Source organism: Ceratotherium simum, chromosome 35, assembly GCF_057802395.1.
Source record: "Ceratotherium simum simum isolate JZ-2026a chromosome 35, ASM5780239v1, whole genome shotgun sequence".
In the NCBI taxonomy this organism is placed as follows: domain Eukaryota; kingdom Metazoa; phylum Chordata; class Mammalia; order Perissodactyla; family Rhinocerotidae; genus Ceratotherium; species Ceratotherium simum.
In genome coordinates this window covers 524,401-549,601 of record NC_141934.1, presented here as the reverse complement: position 1 = coordinate 549,601, position 25,201 = coordinate 524,401, and the positions used below count along the sequence as shown (strand labels likewise).

At 48.3% G+C, this 25,201-nt stretch overlaps 1 protein-coding gene across 2 annotated transcripts in view; it reads right to left on the bottom strand.

Moving 5' to 3' along the window:
- Positions 1 to 25,201, bottom strand: part of TXNRD2 (thioredoxin reductase 2) — a 57,678-nt gene that overhangs the window by 30,740 nt on the left and 1,737 nt on the right. For both annotated transcript variants that reach the window (XM_087423715.1, XM_087423714.1), the window contains exons 2-7: positions 23,170 to 23,238; positions 9,391 to 9,447; positions 8,897 to 9,041; positions 8,224 to 8,298; positions 6,319 to 6,397; positions 5,784 to 5,846 (exon numbers count right to left, since the gene is read on the bottom strand). In XM_087423715.1, coding sequence (XP_087279841.1) covers positions 5,784 to 5,846; positions 6,319 to 6,397; positions 8,224 to 8,298; positions 8,897 to 9,041; positions 9,391 to 9,447; positions 23,170 to 23,238 — 488 coding nt within the window. The remainder of the gene's footprint in view (positions 1 to 5,783; positions 5,847 to 6,318; positions 6,398 to 8,223; positions 8,299 to 8,896; positions 9,042 to 9,390; positions 9,448 to 23,169; positions 23,239 to 25,201) is intronic.

Genomic DNA, 25,201 nt, shown 5'->3' with positions numbered 1-25,201 from the left:
GAGATGATGCCCATTTTGCAGACACAACTCAACCAGAACCACCCAGCCCCCATGTGGGTGCACCTCCCTGCTTCACAGACTTCTCTTCAGCTTGTGGCCTCTGGGGACAGGTGACCTGTCTAAATCTAACTCAGTGCACCATCTGCCCAGCACACGAAGCACCAAGCACTCCTTGGCTGTGGGCGCTGGCCAGGGAGCTGGGGTGCAGCCAGCGGCTCTTTCTTCTCTGCTCTCCAGGACCCTCCCCTTGATCCAGACCCAGGCAGAGGTGAGGGGGTGTGGAGGGGCTGGCAGGCTCCAAGGGTGCCAGGATGAAGGCTGGATGCCACGAGGCACCCTCAAGGCCAGTCGGGTGGGCCTGTGCCTGGTCATTGAACAGATCATCCTGTACCCCAGCGGGACCTGACAAGGAGCCACTAAGCAGGTGTGGAGACTCGAGGACAAGCGCCCTCGCAGTGGCCCCTGAGTAAGATGTGCTGGTAGAAAGGAAACGGATTTCAAACAGTTTACAATTCCAACTGGCAAAAAAAATAAAGTCAGGAATTTCTCGAGTTTGCTCAAGGAAAACCAAAAGGTCTGAAAGTCAAAGGGACTAGAATACAAGCAAGCCTTGGCAGGCACCCAGGGCTGGTGGCGGGGTTGTCCTGGGTGGGTGGTGGGGGGCAGAGGACCGCTGAACTGCCTCCCCCAGCAGCTGGCAGCTCCTGCTTCATCCCGCTCTGGCCGAGTGGAGACAGCAGCTGCCACCCTGCCGACGTCCAGCAGGATGGGGCCAGGTCAGTCCCCTCCACAGGGTGCCCTGGCTCGAGCATTGTGTAGCTCTGCCCAGTGCCTTGAAGGAGCCGAGATGACCACCGGCTCCCGGGAGCAGACTGTGGCCTCAGGGGCTTCAAGTGGAACCAACATGGGCTGGCTGCTGGGTGAGGGGTCGCTCCTGGTCACCTGCTTTGCCTCTGTCTGTTGTAGCTACCTTGAACAACAGCACCCTGTCACCCTACAGAGCCATGCAGCCTGCCCAAGGGCCACCTCTGTGCACAAGCTGCCCGGTCCCCTCTGGAGGCTGCTTTTGCTGGCCTGACAGCCAGAGGGGAGGTCTGGTGGCCCTCTGAGGACTTGAGGTGCGCATTTTCCTCGGTGCCCTCTGTTCCCAATTTCCAGAAAAAGCACAGAACTGAGTGAAGGTTACTTAAGCGTCTGAGAAGAAACAGAACCACTTCCCTCGCTCTTCCTCTGTCCACGCTCCGTCCAGGTCTCAGTACAAGGCAGGAGTGACCTCCAGCCTGTGGGACCTGCAGGCCGTGTGCACTTTGCTGCAGCCCGTGTGGAGGCTCAGGGCTCGGGGCCCCTGGGAGACCCGTGAGGATGTAGCCTTGGCCAAGCCCCTCTATTCCCCCTCCATGCTCCCATCCCCCATCCCTCCGCTCCAACTCTGGAGCCTCTCCCTCAGCGTCACCTTCCTCGTGGGAGAGAGGGCAGAGAAGCCCCCACACATAAGCCTGGGCCGAGATGACGTCAGCGAAAACGATGGCATGAGGACGTCCCAAGTCCACCCCTCCTTAAAAGCAGCAGAAGAATTGGCAAAAACGGTCAGATCCAACTTTTTCAGCACTCCAGAAATTAACCAAAGGTTTGTGGCAACACAGGGACCCTTTAGTCAAGAAAAATGGCTGAAACTTGGTAAGGACGGTGAGTTTTGTGCACTGTAACTCACACTAGTCCCGCCCCTAGCTCAGCCGCAGCCTTGAGAAATGAAGCAGCAGAGAGAGCAGAACAGGGCGGGAGCCCTTTCAAAGCTGCTTCCCCTAGAACAGCCACTGTCTGACCTGCCCCGTGGTTTTCTGGAAGACCCACCCCATAGGCCTGTCTTCATGTGACCTGGCTCGAGCTCGCCCAGCGCTGAAAGCCTCTCCTCGGGGAGGATTTGCCCAATGACTTGATGCCACAGCTGCCTGAAGTGAGTGATAACAGCTGAGGCAAACAACAGACTTACCAAAAGCTTAAAAGGAAAAGCTGAGGAATGAGATGTCCGTCGGGGCTTTGAAAAGCTCGAACATACTCCTGGGGATCTCAAAGGCTGTGAGCACTGGGCTGTGCACACTCCTGGGAAAGGCCTGAGGGCTCTGAGCTCTCACCTCTGGCTGACCTTGGGGCTCTGCACAAGCAGGAAGGGAAGGCTAAGGCAGAGCTGCTGCTGCCTGGCTGTGTTGGAGGTGTGCCCCAAATGCCCACAGGGCCCCCGGCAAAGACGGGGAGATTTCCTGGTTCCCCGTGTTGAAGGAACTCTATCCAATCACTAGCCGACCACTGAGCTAACTGAGTGGAGGCTTTAGTGGCCTCACCACTAAAGACTCAAGACAAAACCAGTTCAGAAAAATCACCCAACAAACAAACAGCAATAAACAAAATCCTATGGTGGAAGAAGATTCCGATTTCTAGAGTCAACACATTATTTCATTGGACATGCTCAGTTTTCAAAAAAAGTTATGAGACATGCGAAGAAAGAAGAAAGTATGACCTTCATACGCTGCTGGTGGGAATGTGAAATCACGCGGCTGCTGTGGAGAGCAGCCCGGCAGTTCCTGAAAACTGGTCACAGACCCTGTGACCAGCAACTCCACTCCTAGGTGTACACCCGAGAGAAGTGGACACTCAAACCCACAGAGAAGCTTCCACACAGAGGTTCACAGCAGTACTATTCATAACAGCTAAAGCGGAAACAACCAGACGTCCATCAATGGACAAGGAGATAAACAACATGTGGTACGGGCACACCTCTGACATATTGCAGGTTTGGTTCCAGACCACCACAATCAAGCGAATATCACAATAAAGCCAGTCATACGAATTTTTTGGTTTCCCAGTGCATATAAAAGTTATTTTTATGCTATACTGTAGTCTATTAAGTGTGCAATAGCATTATGTCTAAAAAAAATGTACATAACTTAATTAAAAAATACTTTATTGCTAAAAAATGCTAACAATCATCTGAGCCTTCAGAGAGTTGTAACCTTTCTGCTGGTGGAGGGTCTTGCCTCAGTGTTGACGACTGCTGACCGATCAGGGTGGTGGTTGCTGAAGGTCAGGTGGCTGTGGCAATTTCTTGACATAAGCCAATAATGAAGTTTGCCACACTGATTGACTCTTCCTTTCACCAACGATTTCTCTGTAGCATGCAATGCTGTTTGATAACATTTTACCCACAGAACTTCTTTCAAAATTGGAGTCAATCCTCTCAAACCCTGCCACTACTTCATCAACAAAGTTTATTTAATATTCTAAGTCCTTGTCATTTCAATAGTCTTCACAGCATCTTCACCAGGAGTGGATTCCATCTCAAGAAACCACTTTCTTTGTTCATCCATAAGAAGCAACTCCTCATCAGTTAGTTTTATGATGAGATTGCAGCAATTCAGTCACCTCTTCAGGCTGCACTTCTAATTTTAGTTCTCTTGCTAGTTCTGCCACATCTGCAGTTACTTCCTCCACTGAAGTCTTGAACCCCTCAAAGTTGTCCATAAGGGATGGAATCAACTTCTTCTAAAATCCTCTTAATGTTGATATTTCAACCTCTTCCCATGAATCACAAATGTTCTTAGTGGCATTTAGAATGGTGAATCCTTTCCAGAAGGTTTTCAATTTACTTTGCCCATATCCGTCAGAGGAATCACTATATTTGGCAGCTATACCTTATGAAATGTAATTCTTATATAAGAAGACTTGAAAGTTGAAATTACTCCTTGATTCATGGGCTGCAGAATGGATGTTGTGTTAGCAGACATGAAAACAACATTAATCTCATTAAACATCTCCATCAGGGCTCTTGGGTGACCAAGTGCATTGTCAACGACCAGTAATATTTTGAAAGGAATCTTTTTTTCTGAGCAGAAGGCCTCAACAGTGGGCTTAAAATATTCAGTAAACCATGTTGTAAACAGATGTGCTGTCATCCAGGCTTTGTCATTCCATTTATGGAGCACAGGCAGAGCAGATTTAGCACAATTGTTAAGGGCCCTAGGATTTTCAGAATGGTAAACGAGCACTGGCTTCAACTTCAAGTCACCACCTGCATTACCCCTAACAAGTGAGTCAGCCTGTCCTTTGAAGCTTTGAAGCCAGGCATTGACTTCTCCTCTCTAGCTATGAAAGTCCTAGATGGCATCTTCCAATATAAGGCTGTTTCATCTACATTGAAAATCTGTCGCTTAGTGTAGCCACTTGCATTATGATCTTAGCTAGATCTTCTGGATAACTTGCTGCAGCTTCTACACCAGCACTTGCTGCTTCACCTTGCACTTTTATGTTATGGAGATGGCTTCTTTCCTTAAACCTCATGAACCAACTTCTCCTAGCTTCAACCTCTTCTTCTGCAGCTTCCTCACCTCTCCCAGCCTTCATAGAATTGAAGAGAGTTAGGGCCTTGCTCTGGATTAGGCTTTGGCTTAAGTGAATCTTGTGGCTGGTCTGATCTTCTACCCAGATCACTAAAACTTTCTCCATATCAGCAATAAGGCTGTTTCACTTTCTTATCATTCATGTGTTCACTGGAGTAGCACTTTTAACTTCCTTCAAGAACTTTTCCTCTGCGTTCACAACTTAGCTAAGCGTTTGATGCAAGAGGCCTAGCTTTTGACCTATCTTGGCTTTTCACATGCCTTCCTCACTGAGCCTAATCATCTCTAGATTTTGATTCAAGTGAGAGACATGTGACTCTTCTTTCACTTGAACAGTTAGAGGCCATTGTAGGTTATTAATTGGCCTAAGTTCAATATTGTTATGTTTCAGGGAGTAGGGAGGCCTGAGGAGAGGGAGAGAGACAAGGGAACGGCGGGTCGGTGGAACAATCAAAATACACACAATATTTATCCATTAAGTTCGCTGTCTTATATGGGTGCAGTTCGTGGCACCCCAAAACAATAACCATAGTAACATCAAAGATCACTGATCACCATAACAAATATAATAATAACGGAAAAGTTTGAAATATTGCAAGAAACACCAAAATGTGACAGAGACACAAAGTGAGCAAATGCTGTTGGAAAAATGGCATCAACAGACTTGCTGGACACAGGGTTGCCACAAACCTTCATTTGTAAAAAACACAGTATCTGTGGAATGCAATAAAGTGAAGCACAATAAAATGAGGCATGCCTGTATATCTCTACAAGGGGATATTATGTGGCCATAAAAAGGAATGAAGTTCTGACACAGGCTACAACACGGATGAAGTGTGAAAACATGATGCTAAGTCAGGAAGCCAGTCACAAAGGCCACATGTGGTCTGATTCCATTTATGTTCACATAAATGGACATTTCAATGTCCAGAATAGGCAAATCCATAGAGACAGAAAGCAGACTGGTGGTTGCCAGGGGCTGGGGGAAGCAGGGAATGGGCAGTGACTGCTAATGGGGACAGGGTTCCACTTCAGGGGGATGAAAATGTTCTGGAATTAGATAGTGGTAAAGGAGGAATCAACAAAGGAAAAAGGAAAAGTGACACTGAGACACAAGGACAGAGCGGCAGTGCCCCAAGGCCAGCTGCAGAGTGACTCTTAGGAGTTGGCAGTGTGGGGTCCCCAGTGACCTGCCTCAGCAGAGTGGAGTCAAGAGAAAATCAGATAACAGAACGTGACAATAGCGAGTACAGAAAAAAAACTTTTTAACACTAGGAAAGAGTGGAGAGGGCTGCTGGTGTGGGAAGCATGAATGTAAACAGTGTATCGCATGAGCCTGGAGACCACAAACGTGGCTGGGGTGCGCACAAAGGCTGTTTCGGGGACACTCACGTTCATGGGGTACCTCGGCCGCCCTCCAGTTGCGATGACGATGTGCTCAGCCGAAAGCAGAGTCTGAGACAAACCCAGAAAGCCACGGTCAGATACACTGCAGTCGCCACGGGCAGAGACTCACACTTTCTAACGACAACCTCTGCCTGCAGTGCCGACCAGGGGGGCAGCGGCTCAGAGGCCCCACAGAGCTGAGAGCCCGTCAAGGGTCCAGGGGATGGGCAGAAGAGGGCAGGGAGACATTTAACTCCGAGCACCTCACAGTTTACAAAGCACCCTGCAGGCGTCTTGTCCCCTCCAATCCCCACAAAACCCTTCAAGCGAGTGGTCTCCCGTCCCGTCGCCTGTGCAGCAGGCCGCATCGCGTGAGACCCATTTAATTCTTCACAAAGAATTCAGACTGGCCTCAGAGGAAACCATCGTGTCACCACCAGCAGCGTGTGTCACTGAGCACAGCACTGAGGCCGAATAGAGCGGAGCTGGCGCCCACCCAAGGCCCGCGGAGCCGTCAGGACGGCCTCAGTCGGACTCTCACCTCTTTCCCGTCTTTCGTGACACCGCGGACCGTGTGTTCATTGACGAAGCTGGCCTTGATGTTAAAGTACTTGACTTTTCTGCAAAATAAAAACAGGATTTTCAACCATTTCCTCTGCAAATTTAGCATCACGTATGGGGTTAAACAGTGAGCATCGTGCAGATCGCTAAAGGGCAAGCTCGGGCCCATGGCCCGCAGCCCTCAGCCCAGAGCTCAGGTAGGGCAAGAGGCAAGTGGGGAAGCGTCGGGAAGCCTGGGATGGCGCGGCCTGCCGTCCCCCCGGGGTTCCTTGGGACATGGTGACCACAGCTGCCAGGCAGAGACAGAGCAAGCTCACCAGGGTCCTGAGAGTCCAAGTACCGCCCTGGTGTGTAATGACAGACGTGGCTAGGCCTCGGCTGGGGTCAGTCCTCGTCACCTGGGCACATCCCACCAGGGAGCACAGGCCCCCACACACAGCCAGTTACCCCCACCACCCAAACCACCAACTTCCCACTGGCAAGGAGGGTGGCCACCAGGTAGTCATCACCTCCTGCCTTTAGGGGACAGTGAAGCTGGGAGAACGGGTACGATGAGGACACAGGGTGGCCGGATGCGGGGTGTGCAGAAACGCCCCACGCAGAAACGCCCCACGCCTTCTGCTGACAAAGGCTGCGCTGCAGTGGGGGGTTCTTGGCGGCTCTGGTGAGGCTTCACCGCCTCCGTGACCTTGTGTTCTCCCCATGGCCAAGCCTTGCACCTTCATGCACCGCCCGGGCTGCAGGAGCTCCGGCAGAAGTCCTCACTCACCCAACAGCCCGCTAACAGCCCGGCCCACAGACCATGAGTTCCGCCCTGGCCTCCTGTGTGGGCAGCTCCAGAGCCAGCCTGGGGTCAGGCCCGCTTAGCACCTGCCCAGGAGCTGCCCAGGGCCGGTAGGAAGAATGGCAGAGCCCAATGCCTCCAAAAAACCGCACTGGGGAATACTGAGCCCACGTGGAGGAGAAACAACACAATGCAGCTTAGCTCCCTGGAGGTCCCCTGGGGAAGCCGGGCTGGGCAGGTGGGCCAGCTTGACTGGCTCAGCACTCTTGGGTCTGTGGGCACAAAACAGCTGCCTACTTAGCCCCAGGAAGACCCCTGGGGACCAAGCAAAGGGTGCTTAGATGATCACCACCAGACCTCTTGAGGGACCCCTGTCCCCTCCACCACCCCCATGGGCACAGGCACAGCTACAAGGTGCAGAGCAAAGCTTAGCCTGAGTCGGGTGCAGTTCTGGGCACCTGTCCTGGCAGCCACTCCTCAGGGACAATGCTTCAGTGGGAGGAAGTGTCGGTGTCTGGCCTAGGGGACCCCGTGGGGCTGACAGGAACTGGCAATTTCAGACTGGAACGATCGTGTCAGACATTTGGTCCAGCAGACAACGCCAGGCCCCTTCACTTGTGCCCGAGGAGCTGGAAGTGTGCAGTGAGTGTGGGAGCCGGGAGGTGAGAGGTGAGGTATGGGGTTCACAGGGCGGTGCCTAGGCCTCTGCACCAGCCACGTGGGCTCACTGGCCTCCTTCACATCACTGAAGTTGGCCCTGGCAGGAGAAAGGCTGCCCACCTCAAGGAAGCAGCTGGCCACTGGGGTGGCCCTTGCCAGGCCCCCAAGCTCTGGCCCACGTGCTCCCTGGCCCCAGCCCAGCACACTTCCTCCCTGGAACAGCCCTGGGCTCTGGCCGTTCTGTCAACATGCCCCTTGCTCCTCGCCGCTCCGGGCTCAGCAGGCGGCAGCCGGCAGGGCAGCCTTCCACTCCCAGGGCACCCGGCCTGTCCACTGTGGTCCACCCACGAGCAAGGACCCCTCATATTATCACTGTGAGCCCCCTTGTCGAGGTATGAAATGATCCAGAGGAGGCCATGGGGCCAGGCAAAGCCTCAGCACCTGTCCTGCAGCTGGACCCGGTGCCCCCAGTTCAGGGATTTCACGTGGTTTTGAACAGCTTCTGCCATTCTCCTCCTGTCAACACACAAAACAAAATGTTAAAAACCACAACAGAGGTGTTAGCTGTAGAGTCCCATAATGGACTATGAGATGCAAACAGTGCCTTTACGAAGCGTTTCTAAAAGTGGTAAAATGTGACCTCCGTCCCCATAGCCGCTGCCTCTGTTCCAGGTTTGGGACTGTGGACCTCTGGACCCACGGAAAACGAGGGCTTTGGTCCACAGCCATCAGGAGGCAGCAGTGGACCTGATCCAGGCCATCTGAGAACACGCAAGGGCCTGCGTGTGGTCTGAGCAGACCAGGCCACCTGCTGAGACTAAGAGGCTCCCACATCTCACCACTGGGCTTCAGGCCAGACTGTCCCCTGTGGGGCGTCCTGTGCACCGCAGGGTGTTTAGTGCATGCTGGGGCTCTACCCAGTAGATGCCCCCCACAGTGGTGATAACCAAAAATGTCTCCAGACTTTGCCAAATGTCTGGGGGTGTGCAGAATAGCCCCCCAGGTGAGAGCCCCACCCGGCAGGCAGCGCACTCCCGTGAAGTTAACAGACGAATAAACCTCTGCCTCCCCCATGAGGAGCAGAAAAGAGCTGGGCGCAGGACAAGCTCCTCACCAATCATGTGGGACCAACTGCGCCACCTCCCAGCCATAGTGGGGGGCGTCTCGGATCATGCCCCCCAGCAGCGCCGCCTGGTGCATCAGCTTCTTGGGGATGCAGCCGACGTTCACACAGGTGCCGCCAAGGCCCCACCTGGTGCCTGGCATGGTGGGAAGAGCACATGTAAATTTATATTCAGGTGACTCCACAGGATTTCCTATTCTTCTACAGTTGTTTAGAATTCCTTGAAGTTGTTTTTAACTGAAACACGGCCCAGATGAACCCAGCCACACAGATTTTCTTTCTTTAACTGTATTCAGAGCTGTTTTTAAATGAGAAGAATGAGGAACTTTAAAGTAATGGCAACTTACACGAGAAATAGGACACTGTCCAGAGACTCTGGACAGCAGGGGGTAAATGGTTCTGGGCTCAGCTGCCCTCTGTACATGAATCAGGCCCCCTCCCCACCCCCTTCCCAGGACACACAGCTCTTGCTGGGGGTTGCCTACCTCTAGGGGAAGGCTCCACATAGTCCACCAAGGCCACCTTCTTTCCCAGCTGAGCGGCTGGAAAGACAAGAGAAGCAGGCAGGTAGGCACAACCAGGAAGCTGCTTGGGGCTGGGGATGGGACACCAGGGGGCGACAAGGCCCAGAAGAGGGCAGGGAAGGACTCAGGCCAGTGGCTACCTACCAGCTCTGCACCTGGTCTCCCCACTGCCTGCTGCCACCCAGCTGTGCTGCCCACAGGAGGGAACCCTCAGGCCTCCTCTCAGACCTCGGCCTTCATACTGCCCACCATGGCAGCACTGGGCCCCAGTGGGACACCTGCCCTCCTTCACACAACCACCTCAGCAGCACTGGGCCCAGCCCTCCATTGCCTCCCGCCCCACCTGGTTCCAGGCCCAGACATTCAGCACGAGCCCAGTGCTCATCCTGAGCATGCTGAGGTATCACATCCTGAGGTATCACAGGAGCACCCCCTCTCCAGGAGAGGCCCTGGACTCAGATGCTCCCCCCTACCCACCCCCCACACCCTCCTAGTGGACTTGCCCCCTCCTCTCTTCCCCACCAGACACCACGTGGGGCCTCTACTCAAGGTCTGCTCTCATCAGAGCCCCCCAGGTGGGCCTTTGCTGCCTCGCTCTCGAGGTGAGGAAACAGAAGCTCAGAAGTGAAATAGGAGGTCCAGGGTCAGCCAGTCCCTGGAGAAGAGTGAGACCCCGACTCCAGACCCGACTCCATACCACACTCCGTACCTGGAGCCTTCTGGCCTCCCCCCGGCTGTCAGTGTGTTCCCCGGGTTCTGAGGCCATTTAGTCAGGGCTGATTGCAGGGCTGGCCCTCAGCTGCCTGGAGCACTGCATCGGCCAACCCTGGGCCCTGGACTTGATTGCCTCCAAGGGCATGCCTGGCTGAAACATCGTGACCCATGAGCATTCGAAACACTATGGAATGCACTTGATTCACAGCTATCAGAAACCAAAATTAGAAAAAACTTTTAGAAGTCTTCATTAAAAAACCCATGGGATTTGCTCGGAGAGTGACGTCAGCATCACAGCAGAGTGAGCTCTCCCCTTAGACTCCCCCCACTAAGATACAATGAAAAGGACATTCATAAACCATCAGAGGACATTCACACAACACAAAAGATGTCTGAGAGACCCACACAGCCATATCTCTGAAGGTGGAGGTGCTGGACCCCCCGGAGGAAGTGGAAGGAGGTAAGGTGATTTCCTGTCCCTCCCAAAAGGCAACAAGCCAGGGCGCGGGACTACGCACAGCTCTGAGAGGAGGGGGGAGGGGCGACCTTCTGCAGGAACACCTTCACTCTACAAGTTCCCTCACAGCCTGTGGGAAAGCCCCACACAGAGGTGGCTAAGCTGTTGCAGGGGTGTCTTCATCAAGCCAGCATCCCAGGATAGCAGAGAGCAAAGGCAGAATGAGAACGCCTCTGGGATCGTGAATGAAAGAAAGTGCCCCTCCACCACCCAGCGCTCCGGCTCAGCCAGCTGGCCAAAGCACCCACATATACGGCAGAAAAGCAGCAGCTGTGAGTGAGCCGGGGATCACAGAGGGCTCAGAATACACAGCTCTTGACCCCCACTCAGTGGCAGCAGGTGGAAGTTGCAACCAGATACTATCACTTTGCGGAGGCACAAATCCACGCCTCAAACAGTATTAAAAAATATATTAAATCTCCAGACCAGAAGGAAAATGACAAGCATCCACAAATCAATCCTGAAGGTGCCAAAATTTATAATCTAAATGACAGAGAATTCAAAATAGCTATCACAAAAAACCTCAACAAGTTACAAGAAAATACAGATAGACAATTCAATGAAATCAAGAACTTCTTCACAAAAGCGATTGAAACTATAAAGAAAAACCAACCAGAAATGCTGAAGATGAAAAACACAATGGAGGAGATAAAGAAAAATCTGGAGTCCCTGAATAACAGAGCTGATATTATGGAGGAGAGAATCAGCAGTCTGGAGGACAGAAATATAGAAATGCTTCAGACGGAGGAGGAAAGAGAACTAAGACTAAAAAGAAATGAGGAAATTCTCCAAGAAATATCTGACTCAATTAGGAAATGCAACATAAAGATTATAGGTATTCCAGAAAGAGAAGAGAGGGTAAAAGGAGCAGAGAGCTTGTTCAAAGAAATAATAGCTGAGAACTTCCCAAACCTGGGGAAGGAGCCAGAAATACAAGTGAAAGAAGCCAATAGATCTCCAAACTATATCAATGTAAAAAGACCTTCTCCAAAGTATATAGTAGTAAAACTGGAAAAAGTCAGTGACAAAGAAAAATATTAAGGGCAGCAAGGCAAAAGAAAACAACTTACAAAGGAACTCCTATCAGGCTTTCAGTGGATTTCTCAGCAGAAACCTAACAGGCTAGGAGAGAGTGGAAAGATAGATTCAAAATTCTGAAAGAGAAAAATTTTCAGCCAAGAATACTCTATCCAGTGAAAATATCCTTCAGATATGATGGAGAAATAAAAGCTTTCCCAGATAAACAAAAGCTAAGGGAGTTCATTGCCACAAGACCTCCACCTACAAGAAATGATCAAGAAGGCCCTCATACCTGAAAAAAAGAAGAAAGGGGTTATAAGGCCTTGAGCAAGGAGATAAATAGGTAGACAAAATCAGAAAATTGAAGCTCTCTATCAGAACAGGTTAGCAAACAATTATAACATTATAGATAAAGGGAAGGAAAACACCAACAATAACTGTAATCTCATCATTTCAACCACAGACTCACAACACAAGATGGAATAGTTGTGACAATAATAACTTAGAAGGGGAAGAGGAAGGGGATGGAATTGGCTTAGTCTAAGGAAATAAGAGGCTAGCAGAAAATGTACTATCTCATCTACGAGATTTTTTATACAAACTTCATGGTAACCACCAAACAAATAATCAGAACAGAGACACAAATGATAAATAAATAGAAAACTGAGAAAGCCATCATAGAGAACTACCAAACTGAAGTGGTACTCCAAAATACATGGGACGAGAATCAAGGGAAATGAAGAACTGCAAAACGAGCAATAAAATGGCAACATTAAGCCCTCATATATCAATAATCACTCTAAATGTAAATGGATTGAACTCTCCAATCAAAAGACACAGAGTGGCAGGATGGATTAAAAAACGAGACCCAACAATATGCTGCCTCCAGGAAACACATCTCAGCTCTAAAGACAAACACAGGCTCAGAGTGAAGGGATGGAAGACAATACTCCAAGCTAATGGCAAACAAAAGAAAGCAGGTGTTCCCATACTTGTATCTGACAAAGTAGACTTCAAGATAAAACAGGTAATGAGAGGCAAAGAGGGGCAATATATAATGATAAAAGGGACACTCCACCAAGAAGACATTTCACTTATAAATATATATGTACCCAACATTGGAGCACCAAAGTAAATAAAGCAACTATTAACAAACCTAAAAGGAGATATCAACAACACAATAATAGTAGGGGACCTTAACACCCCACTTACATGAATGGATAGATCATCCAGACAGAAAGTCAACAAGGAAATAGTGGATTTAAATGAAAAACTAGACCAGATGGACTTAATAGACATATACAGAGCACTCCACCCAAACACAGCAGATTACACATTCTTCTCAAGTGCACATGGAACATTCTCAAGGATAGACCATATGTTGGGAAACAAGGCAAGCCTCAACAAATTTAAGAAGATTGAAATCATATCAAGTATCTTATCTGATCACAATGCTATGCAACTAGAAATCAACTACAAGAAAAAAGCAGGGAAAGTGACAAAGATGTGGAGACTAAACAACATGCTGCTGAACAACCAATGGATCATAAGAAATTAAAGAAGAAATCAAAAAATATCTGGAGACAAATGAAAATGAAAATACACCATACCAACTCATATGGGATGCAGAAAAGTAGTCCTAAGAGGGAAACTCATAGCAATACAGGCCCACCTTAACAAACAAGAAAAATCTGAAATAAGCAATCTTAAACTACACCTAATAGAATTAGAAACATAAGAACAAACAAAGCCCAAAGTCAGCAGGAGGAGGGAAGAAAAAAATTACAGCAGAAATAAGTGAAATTGAAACACACACACACACACACACACAAAAACAGTAGCAAGGATCAATGAAACAAAGAGCTGGTTCTTTGAAAAGATAAACTAAATTGACAACCCCTTAGACTCACTAAGAAAAAAAGAGGGAAGCCTCAAATAAATAAAATTATAAATGAAAGAGGAGAAATTACAAAGGATACCACAAAATACAAAGGATTATAAGAGAATACTATGAACAATTATATGCCAACAAATTGGACAATCTAGAAGAAATGCATAAATTCTTAGACTCATACAACCTCCCAAAACTGAATCAAGAAGAAATAGAGAACCTGAATAGACCAATCACAAGTAAAGAGATTGAAACAGTAATCACAAACCTCCCAAAAAATAGAAGTCCAGGACCAGATGGCTTCTCTGGGGAATTCTACCAAACATTCAAAGAAGATTTAATACCTATCCTTCTCAAACTTATTCAAAAAAATTGAGGAAGACGGAACACTTGCTAACACATTCTACGAGGCCAACATCACCCTGATCCCAAAGCCAGACAAGGACAATACAAAGAAGGAAAATTACAGGCTAATATCACCAATGAACACAGATGCAAAAATCCTCAACAAAATATTGGCAAACTGAATACAGCAATACATTAAAAAGATTATACACCATGGTCAAGTGAGATTTATACCAGGGACACAGGGATGGTTCCACATCCGCAAATCAATCAATGTGATACACCACATTAACAAAATGAGGAATAAAAACCACATGATCATCTCAATAGATGCAGAGAAAGCATTTGATAACATCCAACATCCCTTTATGGTAAAAACTCTCAATAAAATGGGTATAGAAGGAAAGTACCTCAACATAATAAAGGCCATATATGGCAAACCCACAGCCAACATCATACTCAATGGGGAAAAACTGAAAGCCATCCCTCTGAGAACAGGAACAAGACAAGGGTGCCCACTCTCGCCACTCTTATTCAACACGGTACTGGAGGTTTTGGCCAGAGCAGTTAGGCAAGAAAAAGAAATAAAAGGAATCCAAATAGGCAGTGAAGAAGTGAAACTCTCACTGTTTTCAGATGGCATGATTTTATATATAGATAACCGTAAAGAATCCATCAGAAAACTATTACAAATAATCAACTACAGCAAAGTTGCAGGGTAGAAAAGCAACTTACATAAATCAGTTGCATTTCTATACTCTAATAATGAATTGACAGAAAGAGAACTCAAGAAGACAATCTCCTTTACAATCGCAACAAAAAGAATAAAATATCTAGGAATAAATGTAACCAAGGAGGTGAAAGATCTATACAATGAAAACTATAAGACATTATCGAAAGAAATTGATGAAGACATAAAGAAACGGAAAAACATCCCATGCACATGGATTGGAAGAATAAACATAGTTTAAATGTCCATATTGGGCTGGCCCCGTGGCTTAGCGGTTAAGTGCGTGCGCTCTGCTGCTGGCGGCCCAGGTTCGGATCCCGGGCGCACACAGATGCACTGCTTCTCCGGCCATGCTGAGGCCACGTCCCACATACAGCAACTAGAAGGATGTGCAACTATGACATACAACTATCTCCTGCGGCGTTGGGGGAAAAAAATAAATAAAAATTAAAAAAAAAAATTAAATGTCCATATTATCTAAAGCAATCTACAGATTCAATGCAATCCCAATCAGAATCCCAATGACATTCTTCATGGAAATAGAACAAAGAATCCTAAAATTCATATGGGGCAACAAAAGACCCTGAATAGCTAAAGCAATCCTGAAAAAAAGAACAAAGCTAGAGGCATCACAATCCCTGACTTCAAAATATACTACAAAGCTATAGTAATCAAAACAGCATGGTACTGGTACAAAAACAGGCACACAGATCAATGGAACAGAATTGAAAGCTCAGAAATAAAACCACACATCTATGGACAGCTAATATTCAACAAAGGAGCTAAGAACATGCCATGGAGAAAGGAAAGTCTCTTCAATAAATGGTGTTGGGAAAACTGGACAGCCACATGCAAAAGAATGAAAGTAGATCACTATCTTTCACCATACACAAAAATTAACTCAAAATGGATCAAAGACTTGAAGGTCAGACCTGAAACTATAAAACTCCTAGAAGAAAATATAGGCAATACACTCTTCGACATCGGTCTTAGAAGAATCTTTTTGAATACTATGTCTGCTCGGACAAGCGAAACAAAAGAAAAAATAAACGAGTGGGAATTCATCAGACTAAAGAGCTTCTGAAGGCAAAGGAAACCCGGACCAAAACAAAAAGACAACCCACCAACTGAGAGAAAATATTTGCAAATCATATATCTGACAAGGCGTTAATCTCCATAATATACAAAGAACTCACACAACTGAACAACAAAAAAACAAACAACCTGATCAAAAAATGGGCAAAGGATACGAACAGACATTTTTCCAAAGAAGATATACAAATGGCCAACAGGCACATGAAAAGATGTTCAACATCACTAATCATCACGGAAATGCAAATCAAAATTACACTAAGGTATCACCTTACACCCATTAGAATGGCTATAATCACCAAGACAAAAAATAATAAATGTTAGAGAGGATGTAGAGAAAGGGGAACCCTCATACACTGCTGGTGGGATTGCAAACTGGTGCAGCCACTATGGAAAGCAGTATGGAGATTTCTCAAAAAACTAAAAATAGAAATACCATACAATCCAGCTATCCCACCACTGGGTATATATCCAGAGACCTTGAAATTAACAATTCAAAGAGACTTGTGCACCCCTTTGTTCATTGCAGCATCATTCACTATAGCCAAGAAGTGGAAGCAACCCAAGTGTCCATTGACAGATGACTGGATAAAGAAGATGTGGTATATATATACAATGGAATACTACTCAGCCATAAAAAAAGAGAAAATCATCCCATTCACAACAACATGGATGGACCTGGAGGGTACTTTGTTAAGCAAAATAAGCTAGCTGGAGAAAGACAAACACCATATGATTTCACTCATACGTGGAAGATAAACTAACACACAGACAGAGAGAACAGATTAGTGGTTACCAGAGGGAAAGGGGTTGGGGGGTGGGTGCAAGGGGTGAAGGGGTGCATTTATATGGTGACTGACAAACAATAATGTATGACTGAAATTTCACTGTTATAAATTATTATGACCTCAATAAAAAATAATAATAATAAATTTTAAAAAAACCATTTTGCTTGACTGATTAATGATGGGATTGCAGTGCTTGATTTAAAAGTTCCAGCCAAGAGGACTCTTCAGACATGCCAACGTCCAGCTCCCACAACTGACCCTGATGGAGCAACAGGGACCAGGTTTACCCTTCCACTGGAAACAACCAAAAAATAAATGAAATACACGAAACAATGGGTTTCAAGACACTGGACATTAGAAGACAAAGGACAGCGATCTCTGAGAGACAGGAAAGGAATGAAGCAGGCCCCAAGACTAGAGAGAGTCCAGGACATGGCACAGGGAGGGGTCCGGGCAGAGTCCAGCAGACTTACTGCCTTGGAGAGGGGCTGAGAGTCTGGGGAGACTGAGGCAGCCAGCATTTCTGGGACAGAGGACCAGAGAGGAGAGAGCTGCTCAGAGAACCCTGGACATCTGATCAGTGCATGTGTGCGAGGAAACTACCCAAGGCCAGGAAAGAAGCATCCAGAAGGATTAGAGGAGACAGTGCCCACACGGGGCCAGGAATAGTGCCTGTTCCCAGAAGCCAGCCTGGAGAAAACACATCATTCCTGGGGGGTTAGGTAAGTATTGAGGAAGGTCAGGCCCCAGTAATTGAGAATAAATATCCTTAGACTGGCCACAGCTCCAGACCTGCCTAACAAATCTTAAGAAGACGACGCAAAAGGATCAAACTGTCTCTTACCTATTGTCTTGACATGAGTACAGCCATGTTTGGCCGCTCCATTGACCTACAGCCACCAGCACAAAGAGAAATACAAAGCTGCTTTCTGTGTGGTGGGAACCGGCCTTTTCCCGGGAACTGGCCTTTCTCCCATGGAGAGAGTTGCAAGCTGTAACATTTCAAGGCTCTTGGAGCGTCGTAGCACGGGATGGACTGGCCATCTGTGCCGGGCTAAGACGATAACCAAAGAGAACAATGCACGTACACAACTACTGGGCTGGGACATTAGCCAGGGGGCTCAGTGCACGTACGCCACTGATAACCATTTGTGCATGGAAACACTAAATGCTTGCTCTGCAAACTCTGTAATTGCTTACTCTGAAAATTACTGATGGTATAAAAACTGCTGGAAACTGAGCCCTAGTGAGAGTTCCACCTGTGGAAGGGACACCTTGCCCAGGACGAGTGATCCTTGCCCAGCCGCGTCGATTGACAGGGCTCTCCCGGCAGTGGGGCGTGGATGTTGTGAGTAACTGATTTGATGTGAAGTAATTGATTTGATATGAAGTAATTGATTTGATGTGTTCTCTTTTCGGTCAACCTGGTGTTTCTCTTTCCGGTTGATTTGTGTCATTTCTCTTCAGCCGATGTGGGTGTTTTCCCTTTCCAGTCGGGCTGATGTTTTTCCCTCTTAATATTTGACCTATTTGGATCTGTTTGCAGACTGTCGCCTTTACTATCCTCTATATAATAAAATATACCTTCAGTCCATTTGTTTGGAGTGGAAAGTGTCTTTTACGTCTCCGATCAAATCCCCGAACCTCTCATAACACCTGTACCCCAGAACATGCTCACAAATACTTCTAGTAATACAAAAATATCCAGAACCCAACAAGGTACGTTCAAAGTGTCTGGCCTTCAGTCAAATATTACCAGGCATGCAAAGAAACAGGAAAATACAAGCCATAAAGAGAAAAATAATCAGTCAAAGGAAACTGACCAAGAACTGACACAGATGTCAGAATTAGCAGAAAAGAAAGTAAAACAGGTATTACAACTGTATTCCATATGTTCAAAAGTTAAGTAGCAACACAGAAGATACAAAAAACAACCCAAGTCAAATTTGCAGAGATGAAAATTACAAGAGATGAAAAATACACTGAGTGGGATAGATGGTGGATTAGGCACTGCAGAATCTTTTATTAGTGAACTTGAAAACATAGGAATAGAAACTATCCAAAATGAAGCGGATGGGCTTTGGGGGCTTTGGGGGAAAAATAAATTAATTAAAAAAAAAAAAATGAAGAGAGCACTAATCAGCTGTGGGGCAACTTCAAGCAGCCTAATATATGCGTAATTAAAGTCTTCAAAAGTGAAAGAGAGAGGGAAGGACAGGAAAACTATTTGAAGAAATAATGGTTGAAAATGCTCACAACTTGACAAAAACTATAAATCCACAGACTCAGGAAGCTCAGTGAACTCTAGCAGAAAAGCAATTGAGAACTATACCAAGCCACATCATCTTTAAATTGCTCAAAACCAATGAAAAGAGAAAATCCTAAAAACAACCAGAGAGGGCCGGCCCCGTGGCTTAGCGGTTAAGTGCGCGCGCTCCGCTGCTGGCGGCCCGGGTTCGGATCCCGGGCGCGCACCGACGCACCGCTTCTCTGGCCATGCTGGGGCCGCGTCCCACATACAGCAACTAGAAGAATGTGCAGCTATGACATACAACTATCTACTGGGGCTTTGGGGGAAAAAATAAATAAATAAATAAAATTATAAAAAAAAAAAAAAACAACCAGAGAAAACAAGACACACAATGGAGGAACAGAGACAAAGACGGCAGCAGATTTCTCATCAGAAACAGAAGACGGAGGGGCAATGTTTGTAAAGTACTCAAAGGAAAAACTGTCTGCTTTGAATTCTATATCCAGAGAAAATATGTGAAAAATAAAGATGCCTTCAGACATACAAAAGCTGAAAGAATTCATTACCACCGAACCACATGACAAGAAATGTTCACGGATGTCCTTAGGGTAGAAGAAAAATGAGCCATATGGAAGCTCCGATCTACACAAAGGGACGAAAAGCACCAGAAATGGGGACTGCGTGGGCGGAGCTGTAAGATTTCTTTATCATCATTTAAATCTCTTTAGAAGGTAACTGTTTAAACAAAAATAATAACAACGTGTGTGGGGCTTATAACACGTAAAAGCAAAACGTATGCCGACCCGGAACAAAGGCCGGGAGGGAGGAATGGAAGCGTGCATAAGCTTTTGTCCTACACACGAAGATCCCTTGAAGGAAGACTGTGACGAGGTAAAGGTGTCTCCTGGCAACGCTACGGTGACGACCTCACACCATATTTGTATATTAACTCAAAATGGACCAAAGACCTAAGTGTAAGAGCTGAAACTGTAAAACTCTTAGAAGAAAACATAGGCATAAATCTTTGTGACCTTCGTTAGGCAACTGTTTCTCAGATATGACATCAAAAGCATGAGCAACAAATGAAACAATAGATAAACTGGACTTCATCAAAATTAAACTTTTGTGCTACAAAGGACACCATTAAGAAAGTGAAAAGATAATCCACAGAATGGGAGAAAGTATCTGATAAGGGTCTAGTATCCAGATTATATATATATATCTAAAAAATGAAATAATAAAAAGACAAATAACCCAATTTAAAAATGGACAAAGGTTCTCAATAGACATTTCTCCATAGATGTGCAAATAGCCAATAAGCACAAGAAAAGATGCTCCATGTCATCAATCATGAGGGAAATGCAAATCAACCACCTGACACCTACTTAGGATGGCTATAATAAGAAAGACAGATAAGCGCTGGCGAGGATGTGGAGAAATGGGAACCCTCATACACTGCGAGTGGGAATACAAAACGGTGCAGCCATTCGTATTCTTTGCAGACTTTGGAAAACAGTCTGGCAGTTCCTCAAAAGGTTAAACACTGAGTTACCATACCACCCAGCGACTTCAGTCCCAGGTATCTATGCAACAGAAATGAGAACATATGTCCACACAAAAATTTGTACATGAATGGTCATAGCAGCATCATTCACAACAGCCAAAAAGTGGAAACAACCCAAATGTCCATCAATGGACAAGTGGATAAACAAAATGTGGTATATCTAGTCAATGGAATACTATCCAGCCATAAAAAGGAAGGAAGTTCTAATACATGCTATATCACGGACGAACGCTGAAAACATCATGCTGAGTGAAAGACGCAATGACAAAAGACCACATGTTTACGTGAAATGTCCAGAATAGGCAAATCCACAGAGAGAAAGCAGATTAGTGGTGGCCAGAGGCCGAGAAGTAGAGGGAATGGGGAGGGACCATTCCCGGGTACAGAGTATTTTTTGAGGGTGATGAGAATGTTCTAAAATGGATTGTGGTGGTGGTTGCACAACACTGTGGAAATACTAAAAACCACTGACTCACTTTATATGAGAGAATTGCATGGTATGTGACTTAGATCTCAATTAAGCTGTCATAAAAAATATGAAACACTTAGGGATAATCTGAAAAAATATGTGAAAGACTTGTACATTGAAAACTACAAAATATTGCTGAAAAGAAATGAAAAAGTACCTAAATAAAAGATATACAACATGACCCAGCTCTTCCACTCTTAGGCATTTACCACAGAGAATTTAAAACACACGTCCACACAAAGACTCACACACAAATGCTCATAGCAGCACTGTTCACAACCGCCAAAAACCACAAACAACCCAAATGTTCATCTCCAAACAAAATGTGGCACCTACACACTATGGAATGCTAACCAGCAATAAAAACAGATGAATCCTGGACACACACAGCACCGGAGGTGAATCTCAGAATGATTACGTATGTGAGAGAAGTCAGAAAAGTAAGAATACATACAGCGTGATTCCATTTATACAACACTTTAGAAAATGCAAACTAATCCACACTGAGAAAGCAGACCACTAGCTACCTGGGGGTGCAGCAGGGAGGCAGGAGCAGGAAGGGATTCTCAAGGTTTGAGGAAACTTTGGGGGTTGTTATGGGCTGAATTGTATCCCCCTAAGTTCATATGTTGAAGCTCTAACCCCCAGAACATTAGAATGTGACCTTATTTGAAGACAGGGTCTTTACAGAGGTAATCAAGTTAAAATGAGGTCATGGGGTGGGCTCTAACCCCACTGGGCTGGTTCTTGATAAGAAGAGATGAGGACCCAGACACAGTGGGACAGCCACGTAAGGACACAGGGAGACATCGGCTGTCTACACACCAATGAGAGAGACCTCAGGAGAAACCAACCCTGCCAGCTTCTCGATCTTGGACTTCAGTCTGCAGAACTTGAGGAAATAAATTCCATTGTCTCTACCGCCCAGGCTGTGGCATTGTCCCGGCCGCCCGAGCACACTACTGCAGCGGTGCTGGAAGCCCCCACTCTCTACATTATGGTACTGGTTTCACAGGTGTGCACATATGTCAAGCCTCATCACATTGTCCACTCTCAATAGGAACAGTTTATTGTATGTCAATTACATCTCAATAAAGCTGTGAAAAAGCACAATCGTACACAGGGAGAAATGCCACTGTTTCGAAACGTGAAGACAGACCCCGGAACTGCTGCGGGTTAACTGAGACGTGTGTCTAGAGACATGACACTGGAGTGGCCACAAGGTCCAGGGTTTTTTCGTGTTATGAGGGACACCACCAAGGCAGGTGGCTGTCTGTGCGGGCCCTTTCCTGGGCTGGCTCTGTGGTCCAATGGGGTGAGGACCTCGGGTCCCTCTGTACTCCCCTAGATCAGCCGGAAGACTTCCCAACCACAGGCTACCAGCCTCGCCCTGCCCCTTGGAGCCACAGCAGTGGACAGTGAATCTCCTTTACGCCCTCTTCACTCTCCAACCCACTGTCTGATGTCAGAGAGCCAATTTCCCAGCCCGCGTGCCTGCTCAACGCCCTCTCGCTTTGGGCCCATTTATCTCCCATCGCCTCATCCTCCCCTCGCACACATCTGCCTCCTTATCGTTGAGGCAGGCGGCAGACGGCCCGCACGCCTACAGTAGAGCGCAGACTCCCAGGGAAACAGTGGCCTCTGCTCCCACCCAGATTAGCGGCAAACCACAACATGGTGGCTCTGGAGGCCTCTGGGTCCAGCTCCCTCCATTAGACATATCTTTACAGAGCGCCCCTGCGTGCCCGGCGCCCGAGAAGAGCAAGCCATAGCCAGCAGAACAAAATGGGATCTCTGCGGGACAGTGCCAGGGCTAAGAGCAAGGCCAGCGGGGCCGGTGATGGGGACCTGATGTGCAGGAGGGTGCAATTCTAGGTAGGGCCGTGTCAGTAGCCACGACTGAAGGGAGGTGAGTGAGTCCCCCAGCTATCTGGGCAGGCTGACAGCAAGTGAGGTGCAAGGCCAGATGGCCCTTGGGTAGCATGTGAACATCAGTCAGCGAGGAGGCCAGGGGCTGGAGCAGGTGAGCGAGGACACAGGTGCGGGAGACATGGCCGATGGGTGGGGCGGATCCTGTGATGCCTGGAGCTGGAGCTCAGACTTGGGGCGCCACCCTGGCTGCTGTGTGCCGCACAGACAGCTGGGGCACAGGGCACAGCACCGAGCCTGCTGGGGTGACCCTGGCAGGGTGATAGGGCCGTGGAGAACGGCAGGTCAGCTGCAGAGACAATGCATTCTGCTCATGGCCACACAGGGTGCATCCCCATCCAGCCCCAGAGAACAATACTGCCCTCTCCAGGGCTCCGGGAAGCTCAGAGGGCCTGCCACACTGGCAGGACACAGGACACAGAACACGTACCTTCCTTAGCACAGGCCAGGCCGCCGGATCCCCCGCCAATCACCAGGAGATCGTAGTCCTGCCGCCCTGCTGGGGTAAGAGGTGAGAGGTGAGAAGGAAGGGCCAGACCAAGTCCGGGGCACAGAGCCCGGAAGGTGCCACACCATCTCCAAAGGGCAAGCAGCTCTGTCCGGCTCAATGTGGTACAGAATCTGTTTTACCGGATCAGAGCCCCCCCACCGTGGCGGTCTGCGGTGGTAACGGGTCACACGCCAGGGCAGCAGGCGATGACTGCGTACGTGTCATCTGCACGAGTCCTGAGACAAGGCAATGCCAGTGACAGACAGCACGTCATCAAGAAGGTAAGTGAACCGGCAAGACTGCTCCGAACTCAAACTTCACCCAACATTCTGAGCCAGACACAGGATTAAACATTTTTCTTGAGTCCATTTGTCTTTCCACCGTAAAGGTCACCTTTTGTTACAAGTGAGGAAGATAAAGAGCAGCCCCACATCGGGCAGCACAGCCAGGCCTTGGAGTGCCTGGGGCACGGCAGGGGCCAGGAGGGAAGCGACTCCGAGGCAACAAGAGCTGCAGGCCCGGGTCCTCCCTGAAATGTCTTTTGGGCTCACCATCTGCCACCTCGGAGGCAGCCGCATCCTCCACTCCCGCGCCCCACACAGAGGCTGCTCATATCTTTCGTACCTGCAGAAGGCATCTTCTGTCTCTCTTCTGCAAACTACTGACATGGAAGGCAGGCAAGAGACAGCCGAAAAGGGGGGACAGTGAGCAAGTGCGCAAGGAGGTAGGTGAGGACAGGTGTGTCCCTGGATATGGCGAGCCTGTGAGAGCTCTGACCCAGGGCCCGAGTTGGGGACACCCAGTGCCAGGCACCAGCCCACTCCCTATGGAAGAAGGAGGAAATAATAGAAAATTATCAGTATGTGGGAAGGGAGAGGAGGGCACGGATTGCTGCCAGGGCATCAAGAGCTGGCCACTGCTCCTGGGCAAAGCCAAGGGTCCCGTGATCAAAGGGGTCTGCCCCCCACAGCCAGCGCGTCCGCCCTCACACCAGCATGGGAGCCTGGGGCCTGCCAGGGACAAGGCTGCACCCATCTTTGCAACCACCTCAACCTTCCTGGCAGGCAAGGCAGTGGGAACATGCCCGGAGTCCTGCACCCCTGAAGGACCCCAGTTCCCTAGATGCCCCACAGACCAGGGTCCGGGGCCTGTGCTCCTGTAGGGAACAGGAGCTCCAGCCTAGAGGAGGCTCTGGCTTGCAGCTGAGGAAGCCTGCTGTGGAGCTAGTGCCCAGAGCGGCGTCCAGGTGCTTGGCCTGTGGCCTACAGCCAGCCTGCCCTGTGGAGACGCTCAGCCTCACCCACCCCGCAGCTGGGCCCACCCCAGGCTCCATCCAGCAGGAGGCATCTGAGGGCACCCAAGATGTGTGTACAGGCACACATGATCTAACAGAGCCACAATTCAGCTCAAGCAGCCAGTCCAAAGTGGACCCAATCCCAAATTCAACTCAAAGACTTCTGAAGAGGACTAAACTGTTGACAGTTATTCTGACGGCTGTGATATGAGCCCAGGGAACTGAAGACCGACTGCTCGTTGGAGAGAAGCTGCCGCTGGGCCCTGAGGAGCACAAGCCCGCTGGGCAGGGCTGCATCTCTCTCCTCTCTGTGTGTGTGGGGGGCTGAGGAGAATGCTCCTACCGTCCATTGCAGGTGCCTGTCCTTCCTGCAGCCACAGCAGGGTCCCCGCTGGGTCTCCCTGCCCTGCAGCCCCGCACTGTGCCCCCTCTGTCTGCTCTCAGGCAGAGGGCAGGACGAGTGGCTGGCCATGTAAATCGTGGGTCTATCTTTGGCAGCGTGCTCTCTCCACCCACCGTGCACGCCCAGGAGCCCTCCGGTCTGATAAGCACTTGGGAGAGGCCAGCAGTGGAGTCTTCTGTAAGTGTAGGAAATCTGCCTTTAAGCACGTGGGAGGATTTGGGTAGCCTGCTGAGGAAGAAGGACCCCAAGGTGGGCGGGGTGGGCACTGCTCAGAG